We start from the raw sequence: 13,207 nt of genomic DNA on the forward strand, positions 1-13,207 counted from the left end.
TGTATGAATCAATAAAAGCTGAAAAATGTGACTGGGTGTATCCAGGATCTGAAATCACCTAATGTTAAAGTAAAAGGTGACGCCACTGGGCACTAGGAATATATTTAAATGAATTCACCAATCCATGTATGAGGGCTGTGGTAGCACGCTGTGTTTCTCACATGGAAGTCAAAGATCATTTGCAGTGATGTTGAGAAACCAGGCGTTTGTCTTCCTCACACCAGCCTCTTGTGTGATCTGCCATTCGTATAATCTTCAAAATGTTACAATTGCAAGTGAGCAAGAGGGATTAGAGAAGGAGATGATAGATGATCACATGCATCACCAGCTTTTGGTGGACTATCAGTCTACTCCTCAATCCCTCCTCCATCCATCCATCCATCCATCCATCCATCCATCCATCCATCCATCCATCCATCCATCCATCCATCCATCCATCCATCCACAGCTGCAGCTTTTTCCCCAAACTCCAGGGAGCACTGTTGCATTAACAAAATTTCATAGTATAGTGTATTTTGTTTTTTCACTTCCTAAATCATTATTAAATATAGTGGTCAATGTAGATCTTGCCCTCCTAACAATTGTCTCCTGACAGACTTGGAAAAGAGAACAAGAGTTGCCAATTTTATTACCATGAAAAATCTACATTTGATGAAGTGCTGTAAACTGAAACTTACAACATTTTGGTAATTTTTTAAATCTTTTTTTTTTGTATTAATAATTTTGGATTATGATTTTTTATGTATTTATAATGTATTATTATTATTATTACCATAGTTTTAATTTACATAATTGTTTTGTTATTACCATGGTAATATAATTTGTATTATTATTATTATTATTATATTATAATAATATTATTTTCCATGGTATTAAACTATATTAATTGTATTATTAATACCATGGTAATCATCCAGACATCATTCTTGAGCGTCCCTCTAGTCATAGACACATTCCCGCCCCCTCGTCTGTGTTTTATTGGTTTCGTCCTAACTTGCTGTAGTTCTTCCAATCCGCTGGGATTTATTCGCGTGCTTGTGATGATAGTGTCTTCACAGATGGCCTACCCGACAAGTTTTCAATGAATATTCTGGGTCTTTACAGTCAAATGCCCAAATTTACGGCAATTATGGATATCATTCGTTTGTTATGGATAGTACGGATTGTGTGGGCCGTTGAAGGTAAGAGCATGTGTCTCTGTCAAACGTGTGCGCTCGGAAAGGTCTGTGATACTTTTAAATTACATGACACTAATGATATTCATCTCATTACGATTATTTATATTTGGATGAAGCCGCTTCTGGTAGTTTTACAGTCGTGGTAAACATTTCAAGTTCCGTTTATGTGGACCGAAAGCAGGTGCAATGCAACTGTCCCCTAAATAAATGTTTTTAATTGGATCAACTATTAACTTCCACATCTATACGAACTGTGTGATTCATTTAAGCAGCACGGCGTTGTCCAGTAAGAATAAAAGTTAAGCAATATCAGGGTCACTGTGTTTTTCTCATAGAATGATACATCTTCATTAACATTTTAGAACGCATAGACTCCAGTGAGATGCCCACATACATAGCATTTTTGGGGCCGTTCATACCGAACACATACAAAAAATAATAACGCATGTTTCTCGAGACGCGCTTTTACAAGTTGACGTTCTTTTTTCTTTTTTTTTTTTTACGTCGTACTGATTCTAAAAATCCGACTCTCCTGCACAAAACGCTGAAAAAGAAGAAAAAACAGCTGGACGAGGCAAAACGGTCAAAGACGTCCGTCTATCCCTTGTTTACATAGAATAACAAAGAGTGTAAAAAAAGAGAGCGCGGACGGACACAAAAACGCATTCGGTGTGAAAGGTGTCAAGATGTTATCTCAGAGAGGCAGCTCACTTTGTTTTGAGACGGCGCGAGAGTATTCTAAACGACAACAACTAAACATTTTCTTTTTTCAAAGTGTCAGAGTTGCCCTAACCGTTACTTAATATCGACTAATCTCTCCATTTCCTGAGTCACACCTTTTCCATTAGTCATTTTAAATATTTTAGTTTTTCATACATCAGTCTCATGTAATGAGCTGCACAACCGCGCCTCCGGCGCATGGGCCATTGTCCCAAATTTCTGTCTGGAGCTCTACATCAGCAACTCACCATTACCTGAGACCATCAGGATAACAGCAATTAAACCATCCAACATACGGAATAAACACTCATCTCGTTTTTAACACCAATGATGCTTTATTGTGATAGCCTTTTACATATTTAGATAAATATATGGATATATATAACCAGGTTATGTCTGCAGACGATTTGGAAATTAAGTGGAAAACGAAGTAATTTCATGAAACATCTTATGTTATTGAGAGTCTAGCAGTGTGCCTCCAAATGCATGTTCTTCCTGCCCAGGTCTTGGTGTACCTGTTGCAGCATGTACTTTCTGAGCAATTAATATAATTCATTAGAAAAAAGAAAAGAAAATTCCTGTCATTATTTACTCACCCTTATGTTGATTATGTGGAACACAAAAGGAGATATTAGGCAAAATGTCAGCCTCAGTCACCATGCACTTTAATTGTATTTTGTATTTTGTATTTTTACAAACAATAAAAGTGAATGGTGCCTATGGCTGTCATTTTACCTAATACCTCTGTGGTGGACAGAGTGAAGCCGAGCGACATCTGGACAGAGTGAGGCTGGGAAGATAAGTGGCTCGAGTTCCAGTGAGGGGCGGTGGTAGTACTTAAGGAGAGAGAGAGGAGCTAGCTGGCACCAGCATCCACCATTCCATGCACTGTTACACTGGTGCCAAATCCCGGGAAGGAAAGGTGTCAACCGGCAACCAGAAGGAACTGCTAAGGGCCATCACCTGGCATCGTGGACGGAAACAAGACAGTGGGCCGAGGACCACTCGATGGTGTATCTGGGGCCGGCGAGCTCCTTTCTTTCCTCTCTCTCTCTCCCGTCTCTGTTTTCTCTCTCCCTTTTGTTAATCCCACTGTCCCTCGCTGGAACGTGAGACTGGTGTGGCACGCAGGTGAAAGTCATTCGCCATTTATCTTCCTGGCCTCGCTCTGCTCAAACGCCGCTCGGCTCCACCCCGCCCACCACGATCTCCTTTTGTGCTCCACGGAAGAAAGAAAGTCATATGGGTTTGGAACAACAAGAGGATGAGTGAAAGAGTTTTCCTTTTTGGGAGAACTAACCCTTTATAGGATTTTCATCATCATCATATTTTTTTTTTTTGGAGGTGCACTCAATGATTATGGTTCATCCATATTTGTTACAATCTGTTTGTTATATGAAAATGTTTCTGATGTAAATCCGAAGAAAAAATATGATGTTATGCTTTCTTTTACATTCTGATGATAAATCTGAAACAGAAACCTCCAAGCTTGGTAACAGCGTGATAAAAATCAAATAAACTATTCCTGTTTGTTTGGTATTTCTAATAGATTTCAGGACTAAGGACATGGATATTTCCCCAAGTGAGTGGGAATGTCTGTGTGAATTATAATCCTGACTGGAACTAATCTAGTGAATCTGTGCAGTTTAAATTTTTGTTTACTGAGTTGTTCATTTGCCCATGGGCAGTGAGTAAATTAACTATTTGAATGTAAAGAAAATACAAAGAGGCTCTAACAAATGTTGGACTGCCACTTAAGCTCCTGCTCTTTTTTTGTTCTGTCAATCATGTTTTGAGCTATAATTACAGGACTTCAGTAAATCAGATCCCCTATAAACTTCTAGAGAAAATACTACATATATTATAGGAGGACTGCATTAGTGGTCTGTTGTTTGTTGTGTTAGGAACAACACAATTTGTAATTTTCACAGAATGTATGCACAGATCTCCCATTGACCCATACTATAAAATCACCTCAGGGCATGAGGGAATTTGCTTATTATCAACAAACAAAATCTGATGGAGATTGCAAGATACATTTAAATAAAAATGATGCTCAAGCTTTACAACATACAGTACTATGTTTTAAAGCTTGAGCATCATTTTTATTTAAATGTATCTTGCAATCTCCATCAGATTTTGTTGATTTGGAATATTTTATAAATATATATTTTAGAAATGTATAGACCCATGGACCCCCAATAGACACTATAAAAGTGAAACTATCCAATTGTTGCCTTTAGGAGCTATTTTCTACATGATGATCCTTAAAATAACTTTTTTTAATGTTACTTTAAGGGATAGCTCACCCAACAAGGAAATTCATAATACAAGTCATCATAATCACCCTCATGATGTTTCAAACCTATATGACTTTCTTCTGTGGAATACAAAAAAAGATAAGTAGTGTATAAAGTCCCATTCACAGTGACTTTTTTCGCTAGTCTCTGTACTCTGTGTCACAAGTGGGCGTTCCTAATGCTGTTGATCTAAAGTTATTGGTTGTTGACTGCACAACTGGTCACAGCTTCAGAAAGTCTGATCAAGATGAGTTATAGTGCAAGTAAAACTTAGATATCATTCTTATTTGACAAGGGATCATTTGTTTTGCCCCTAATAATAAATATTCTGTGGGGGAGAGTGTTTTTATATAAACAGCATTTGCATAAAATGTAACTTTTCTCAACTTTATCGCATCGCTTGACATACCCACATCCTGTCGCCAATGGTTGCTGTCGCTCGTGTCACCAGAAGTCGCTAGCTCTCATTGAACATTTATGGTCTCCTGTCACTTTATGTCACTGACAATGCCAACGAAGCTTAAATCTTTGTCACCATTCACTTTTAAATCATAGTCACCAAATTTTTAAAAAGTTTTAAGTTTGATGGTTATACAGACATTGCTGTAATGTGTTGTTGCTGGACAGAATGTCCCAGGAGCTGCGGTAACAGTTCCAAAAATATTTATTAATAAAAGTCTGTAATGCGCTATCATGCAGAATAGAGAGTAGTGTGTTCAATACAAGCAGAAGTGTGATGCGACAAAGTGGAGAGACCCATGTCCCACTTCATCTGACTTCTAACCCTGTCAAACACACACTCTCATGATGATTGTGATGTGTAATCATTTCATTGAAACCGTGACAGTACAGCTTAGATTTCAAAGCATTTCACAATTCCACCTGTGAGCGACTGCTATAAGTCCTCATCTTGAAAACACTGTCCACAGATGAATGTGCTTCCTCATTTAAAGGTGCAATATGTAAAATGTTTCATGTAATATTCACCGTTTTATTGCCAATGTGTGAACGGCTTGTAATGCAACTTAAAAAATTAGCCCTTCCCGGGCTTCCTAGGTTGCCTTCGATTTTCATGCGAAGGGAGCGGGTCGCTTTTGCCGGGAAAATCCAAAGGATATGACATTTATGCTTGCTGCCGAGAGCCTTGCCTCAGACAGTAATAGCTTCTCTACCACTATTCAACAGCGACAACAGTCTGCAACACTAGGGAACGTTATCTTAGAGATGGAATCCATCAAACGTCCGGCTCTCAGCACCTCGCCGAATCCTACACAAACTCAGAGTAAGCCAAAAAAAATGTATCTACTGAATCTCGTCTGGCTAAGCGGGAACGAGATTGTGGTTGAGGTAAAACTGAGTGAACATCGGCAGGGTATTTGATTCCTGGAGCAACTTTCGTTCGGTGTATTGGTATCAAAACCGACTCTGAATTGGTGTTCTTCTTATTGGACAGCAAGCTTATAACTGCAAAGCAAGTGAAATATAGTACCATAAAGATTGATCTGTGTCATTTTAGCTAACTTGATCCTGCCCTCTAACACTGAAGAATTGCAAGCTACCTTGTAACTTTCAAATAATTTCAACGATCTTCTCTTTATACTAAAAGTCAGGATAATGTCAATGTTAATCTGTAATTATTCAGCAAGGTAATCTACAATAATATATTAAATGAATGCTTGACAATGTTCAAGATAATGCAAAATGCACCATTCATTAGTGTAATGTCACTTTTTTATACAGAAAATATATACAATCTATTATTAAATAACAATAGTGCATCGATATATCAAAAGGATATTTTATAAACAGCTACTGCCATCATCTACCAGATTTAGCTAACAGCTATTGATAAAGCTAGCTAGCTAACGTTAACATAGGCTATCGTATAAATGCAGTCAATGTATCATGCAAAGAAAAGTGATTACTTCACACTACAGTCTCACATAGTCAGACCTGTATCCACACTTTGTTTTAGCCCTGTTTCAGCACTGGAGAGTCAAATATAACATACAGTCTCAAAGTTTGTAGTAAAACAATCATAACTGTGTAATTTTAATTATGCTACCTCATCTGTCAGCATGATGTCAGTGAATCACGTTCAGTCTCTTTGCATGTTACGTCATTGTTTTGTTCTATGCTCACGTCACTATGGAGCGTGTGCACAATCAGGAGCAACGGGTCGCAGGCTGCAGTTCACTTAACGACCACAGGTGTCATTAATAACAAGGGCTTCTGAATCTTACATACTGCACCTTTAATAGCGAAGTTATCTTCTTCACGTTTAACTGCCTGAACACACCAAACTGGTACACAGTTCAGCATCTTTTGAAAAATTTATGGAAACACAAATCCAGACATTTTCTTTTATAATTTGTGCAAATAGGAACACTGTAGCGGCACTAGTTATTACTAGAGGTCAACCGATAGTGGATTTTGCTGATACGATAACTTAAGTTGGTGGAAACGGCAGATAACCGATAACTTGGCCAATAGTTTTTAAAATTGATTTATAGAATGTCAAAAAAAAATCTTATTCTTTCTTTGTTATGGCAGGCAAAGAAAAAGAGCTGCAGTTTTTAGTTAAACCAAAGCATCAATAACCAGAAAAATTAAGATTTGGTGCATAACTCGGTACTTTTAAGGAAAAACAAGCCCGAAACACAATGGAGACTCTATGTACACAAGTGCAGCTTCTGTCTACTTGAATAGGGAAAGACCGAAATCTCCAAAATGGTTGGTCAAGATTACGATCAAAGAAATATTTAAAATCATCAGGTGTTTTCAAAAAGCTCAGTTTTCACTGGACAAAAATGCTGTCTCAGTGTGAATGGAAGGCCAAAACTCGCAAAATGAATGCGGTTTCAGATGAAATCATGTTATTGTGGACGTGGCCTAAGTCAGTGGGACTTTCCAAATTAAAAGCTCTAGGAGGAGTTTTGAGAAATTCTGTTCTCGGTTTAGGGATTTTTTAAAAAGTTGTACAATTTGTAGACTAAAAGTAATACATTTTGAAATATAGATAATATTTTTGTACCATTTGTATACTTTTATCTGTCCAACATGGACCCCTTACAGGACCTTTATGGACCCTCTGGGTTTTATTAAAAAAGAAAACAGCAGTCATTAGGGATGGGCGGATCGATACTAAAATATTGATACTTCCGATTCTGATGTGGTATCAAGAATATTGCTCCTCGCATAAAAATATTGATTCTGATGTTTTTTTTTATTGATATTATTATTTAGATACATGAATATTAATGCGTCTCATAAGCTTCAAAGTGGAAGAAATAATTATATGAGCAAATGTTGCATGGCACTGGAACTAGTTTTTTCTTCCGCTCATCGTGACATGCAGAAATGCTAAAATACACCAGCAGTCACAGACAGCACTCACCATTTCAGTCACAGCATTCGTTCAAAGAGGGATCAGTGCTTTCCTGAGGTAATGACAGAAAAACAGCATCTGGAGTTATTCACACTAAGTAATGAGAAACCTAAACGTGATGTAATATAATGGGCTTGTGTGACCATTTTTACAGGTTTATTTAAATTCAGAGTTGTTAAAACATTGATAATGATCTTAAATCCTCGTTAATAAATGATACCCTTATGAAAACTACCCATGGATTTACTGTAGTAGTATTGTATTATGAATATTTTTTCCTTTTTGGCAGCAACCAAGGTATCGATACAGTTAATTTTGCTACAGCATTACTGTAGTATCCATATGGTAACTTTGTTTTAGAAATAGTAGCCATATAATAATATCTATGGTTAACTTTGATGTTTTATATGTGGCTTATATTAACTCATTTTTAAAGGGTAAACAAATCAGCCTAATAATTTTCTGTTTATGACCATAAATATATATATATTTTTTAAAGTAATAATAAAGTACATTTTATACAAAGAATTCTGAAAAATTCTATTTAATAGAGGTATCTGTATTGGTTTCGATATCGATATTGGCCTAAAGGTACTTGGTATTGGATTGAAAAGAAAATATGTGGTATTGCCCATTCCTAGCAGTCATGTTTATTCTAGTAAGCACATGGCTGACAGTTGTTGGATCATGTGATCTCTGAGTGCATTGGGTCCATGTGACGTGTGTCGTGCAGACCTCAGTGACTGCTGCACTCCCCCATCCCTCTTTGTTAGGAGCAAGACCTGCCTGTGGCTCCTCTGACATCTTTCCAAGCCTTTACATAAGCAGGGCAAACCTGACAAATTTCATTTATTCCAGACTCCATCGGCTCAGGAACAGTGAATTTGAGATGAATTCATGAATTTATCGGGGACATTGACAGTTTCCATATGATCTCTTATGAAATTATTTTGCTGTTTTAAACTGTGACATTTACATTCATGTGATTCTCTTATGTTTGTGAATTGTTTGTAATTGTGGGAGACTGGTGTATTTTTTTACTGACGTTTGAACTCTAATTAATTGTTCTCATTAAGTGAGATTGAGTGATCATGAGATAACTGACCCTGATTATTAACAGGTGAATATAATGATGTGTTTAGTTGTAATAAAAGTACTTAAATTGATGTGTGCCTGGAGAAGATCATTCTGATCAAAATGTTGCTGTGATTTTTAAATTAATAAAAGGGAATAATTAAACAGTGTGCGGATCCACTTCAGTTTTATCTCTTAGTTAAATTTTGTCCACAGGCTTCCAAGGGGTCAAAATGGTGAAATGATCAGAGATCCAAGAGGGACTTGCCATCTGCTTGACAATTTAATTATCCATATGTCTCTCAGTCTTAGGTATCATTTCAAATAAAATGGGGTGAAATAGATTGGCCTCGTAATGTTCATTATTAACCAGTTTGATTGTCTGCTGTGCACCATTAATAAGCTATTTTAAATTCAAGCTATTTTTGAGTGCAGAATTGAGGGTACAACACTTGTATGTGTAAGCAGTCAGAATCTCATCTACGAAATGTCAAAGTGTCAGCTGTTATCGAGGAGCTATATCTCTAACTAGCCCACATATACGTGGGCAGACATGGTTCTCACCTCTCGTTTATGCAATACGGTATAAGAGGCCTTTGCTGCTTTAATAAAACTGTTGCTGTGTATTAAAAAAAAATATTAAGGATGCATTTTCATCCAAAATTTAAATTAAGACAATTAATTAAAGGAATATTCCATTTTGAATTCAAGTTAAGCTCAATTGACAGCATTTGTGGCATAATGTTAATAACCACACAAATTGGCGCCTGGGTACCTCAGCAAGTAAAGATGCTGACTACCACCCCTGGAGTGGCTCCAGCCAGGTCTCTTAAGCAACCAAATTGGTCTGGTTGCAAGGGAAGGTAAAGTCACATGTGGTAACTTCCTCGTGGTCACTATAATGTGGTTCTCGCTCTCGGTAGGTCGCGTGGTGAGCTGTGTGTGGATGCTGCGGAGAATAGCGTTGGCCTCCATATGCATTATGTTAACATACGGTAACGCGCTCAATAAGCCATGTGATAAGATGTGGGGTTGACTGTTTCAGACATGAAGGCAACTGAGATTCCTCCTCCACCACCGGGATTGAGGTGAGCCACTATGCCACCACAAGGACTTAGAGCACATTGGGAATTGGGCATTACAAATTGGGGAGAAAAGGGGAGAAAATCCCAAATATTTATAAAAATAACATTATTTTATTTTTTATTTCCACCCATCCCTCCTGTTCTTTGAAAAAAAACAAAAAGTGAGGTTACAGTTTGGCTCCTACAATGGAAGTGAATGGGGCCCATTATTGGAGGGTAAAGTCAAAAATGTGAAGCTTCTAATTTTATAAAAGCAGTTACATTCATTCTTCTGTTAAAACTCATGTATTATTTGAGCTTGTTTCAATCATAATGTTTACAGTCATTTTAGGGTTTGTTGACATTACATCATCATGGCAATGAAGTTGGAAAATTGGCTATAACTTAAGAAAAGGTTAATAAGCAACTAAAACCATGTTAACATGCATATTGTTTGTCTTGAGGCTATACTTTTGAAATAGTGAGTATTTTAACATTTACCTAGATTTCTAATTTTTAAGAAAAAGTAGGGATGAGTCGAAATACATTTTTGTGGTAATCAATATATGCAACAAATGCGGTAAATTGAGCTTAATTTGTATTGAACCTGGAATATTCCTTTAAGCACCATTGTTCCACTAAAATATATTTCCTGACACTTTAACTAATAGTAACAATGTACAAATTTATGTGTTTGTTTACGTAAGGTTATTAGTTGGCCTTTATGGATGCTGTGCAGTGATATATAGCCGTGCCCAAAAGTATTGGTAGTGACATAAAAGTTTGTGTTTTGCAAAGTTTGCTGCTTCAGTATTTGTTTATTATTTTTTCACATGTTTCTATGGTATACTGGAAAACAATGATAAGCATTTCATTAGTTTAAAAGGCTTTTATTGGCAAAAACACTCAATATTTGCAGAGAGTCAATATTTACAGTGTTGGCCCTTGTTCTTCATAAACTCTGCAATTCGCTCTGGCATGCTGGATATCAGCTTGTGGGCCAAATCCTGACTGATGGCAATCCAGTCTTGCCTTATTAGTGCTCGGAGTTCATCACAGTTTGTGTCCACTCACCTTTTGAGGATTGACCACAGGTTCTCTATGGGATTAAGATCCGGGGAGTTGCCTGGCCTTGGATCCAAAATTTGAATGTAATGATCTCCAAGCCACTTCATTATCACTCTTGCCTTGTGACATGGTGCTCCATCATGCTGGAAAATGCATGGATCATCACCAAATTGTTCCTGGATCGTTGGGAGAAGTTGCTCTTGCAGGACATTTTGATACCATTCTTTATTCATGGCAGTGTTTTTGGGCAGAATTGTGAGAGAGCCCACTTCTTTGGATGAAAAGCAACCCCACACATGGATGGTCTAAGGATGCTTCACTGTTGACACGACACAGGACTCATGGTAGCGTTCACATTTCTTCTCCGGACTATCGATTTTCCAGATGTCCCAAACAGTCGGAAGGGGGCTTCAGAGAAAATAACTTTGCACCAGTTTTCTGCTGTCCAATTCTTGTACTTCCTGCAGAATTTCAGTCTGTCCTTGATGTTTTTCTTGACACCAGGCCATTGTCCAAAAGTCTTCGCCGCACTGTGCATGCAGATGCACTCACACCAACCTGCTGCCAATATTGAGCAAGCTCTGCACTGGTGGTGACACATTCCGTAGCTGACTCCTCAGGAGGTGATGGTCCTGGTGCTTGCTGGACACTCTGGGATGTCCTGAAGTCTTCTCCACTGCAAACGAACCTCTCTCTTTGAAGTTCTTGATGATCCGGCAATTTCCTTGCATGTGAGGCCATTTTGATACAAAGTGATGATGGCTGCACGTCTTTCTTTAGATAAAGTTCAATAAAACTTAAAATGCATCTGATCACTCTGCACAATAATCTAGAAAATATGTGAATCAACACCACAACAACTGAAGCAGAAAACTTTGTGAAACAAAACATTTATGTCACTGCCAATACTTTTGGCCACGGCTTTACAGTGTTAGGTAAACTGGGATTTTGCGTCATAGCTGTTACTATTGCATAGTTTTGCTGTGCTGGCCAATCAGTATCCAGGACTGAAACTATCCATTTTAGATTTTGTGTTTAAGTAGATATCTTTCCATTATTTTAATATACAGTATTTAATTCATTTTAGGAAAAAGTAGCACACATTTGTAAGGTATAATGTACAGTAGTCTAAGCCAGTCATTATTGGAAAAGAAACCCAGACAGGGTGATAAGGACCCCCACTATTACATGACTACCTAAAAAATATGTGAATAAATGGACATGAAATATTGACTTGTATTGAAATTATGTTATTATGTGAGAAGAAAGAAATCCCTGAGATCTCTTCAAACAGCTGAATTCCACCTCCGGATCTGCTGGTGTTTATTTTGTGAAACTGACCGTCTGACTGCTTATTATCCCGCTTAGTTACTATAAGACTACTTGCCAAATTAATAAGGAAATGGACAAGGAACATTGATTTGAGTTTCAATTATTTTATTAGCCTAGTGATGATAGCAGTGTGATACAAAAAGTAGGAAAGATGACTCGCAATAATCCCAGGTGCAGTTTTCATATCAGATGGTCAGATGATGCGATTCCCAATCAGAATCTAGTATACAAGAGAGCTGTGTCGGACTTGCCGTCGGGAGAATATGCCGAAGGAGGCAGCGATATGCAGAAAAGGACAGCGATAACACTTTTTACAAAATAGAGCACTGTTGATGCTTAGTGGCCACAAGGACAAACCACCTCAAAAATGGCCTTTGACCCTAAGCCTTATTATTTTGAAGCCTAAGTAATTCAAATAAGAGATTATTTAGCAGAGAAAGGCCACTTCTATTGAAATGAATGGGAGAAACTGGAACTAAAATATCTGGATGTAAATTGTAGTAATTGAACCAGAAGCTATATATTCTGAGGAGAATGTAATGAAAAGAGATGAGAGATCCCTGAGCTAAAGAATCTCTATTTGAAGTGATTGAAAATCAGATGAAAAGTTAATTTGCTCCCATAGCCTGAAGCTGCTAATTTACTCTGATGTCACTGAGGCACAGATAGAAATGATTTACAAATGGATTGTTGTTGAGTGATCTTCAGTCTTCACTCATAATGTTCTCAAATAGAACTCTATAATTTTAACTGCACTTAGATATAGTGGTACAGTAACTTGATTTATAGAGTAAGATTATGGAAATTCTTTGAATAATTCACTTAAATGAAGGCTAAAATGCTCCAGGACATGACTTGTGTTCAGTGGTTGATTTTGATCTACATAAGATTTATAACCTCATTACTTGTTTTCACATTACGTGTAGTATTTTTCAGTCACATAATGTCCCAAAGCAAGCAAGAACATATAATGAATGGACATTCCAAATACTGAATTGGTTGAAAGAAACATATTGCATAATCCTAATGTTCTCAATAGTAACTCAAGTGTGACGTACACAAAGTCAATACACAGCGGTTTTG

At 37.3% G+C, this 13,207-nt stretch overlaps 1 protein-coding gene across 1 annotated transcript in view; it reads left to right on the forward strand.

Annotated features, from left to right (window-relative positions):
• The first annotated feature begins 1,081 nt into the window (after window positions 1-1,081).
• Window positions 1,082-13,207, forward strand: part of LOC127618668 (ephrin type-B receptor 2-like) — a 118,211-nt gene continuing 106,085 nt past the window's right edge. The window contains exon 1 of the mRNA XM_052091255.1: window positions 1,082-1,181. Within this exon, the coding sequence (XP_051947215.1) occupies window positions 1,082-1,181 (100 nt within the window). The remainder of the gene's footprint in view (window positions 1,182-13,207) is intronic.

Source organism: Xyrauchen texanus, chromosome 25 (genome assembly GCF_025860055.1).
Source record: "Xyrauchen texanus isolate HMW12.3.18 chromosome 25, RBS_HiC_50CHRs, whole genome shotgun sequence".
Lineage (NCBI taxonomy): Eukaryota > Metazoa > Chordata > Actinopteri > Cypriniformes > Catostomidae > Xyrauchen > Xyrauchen texanus.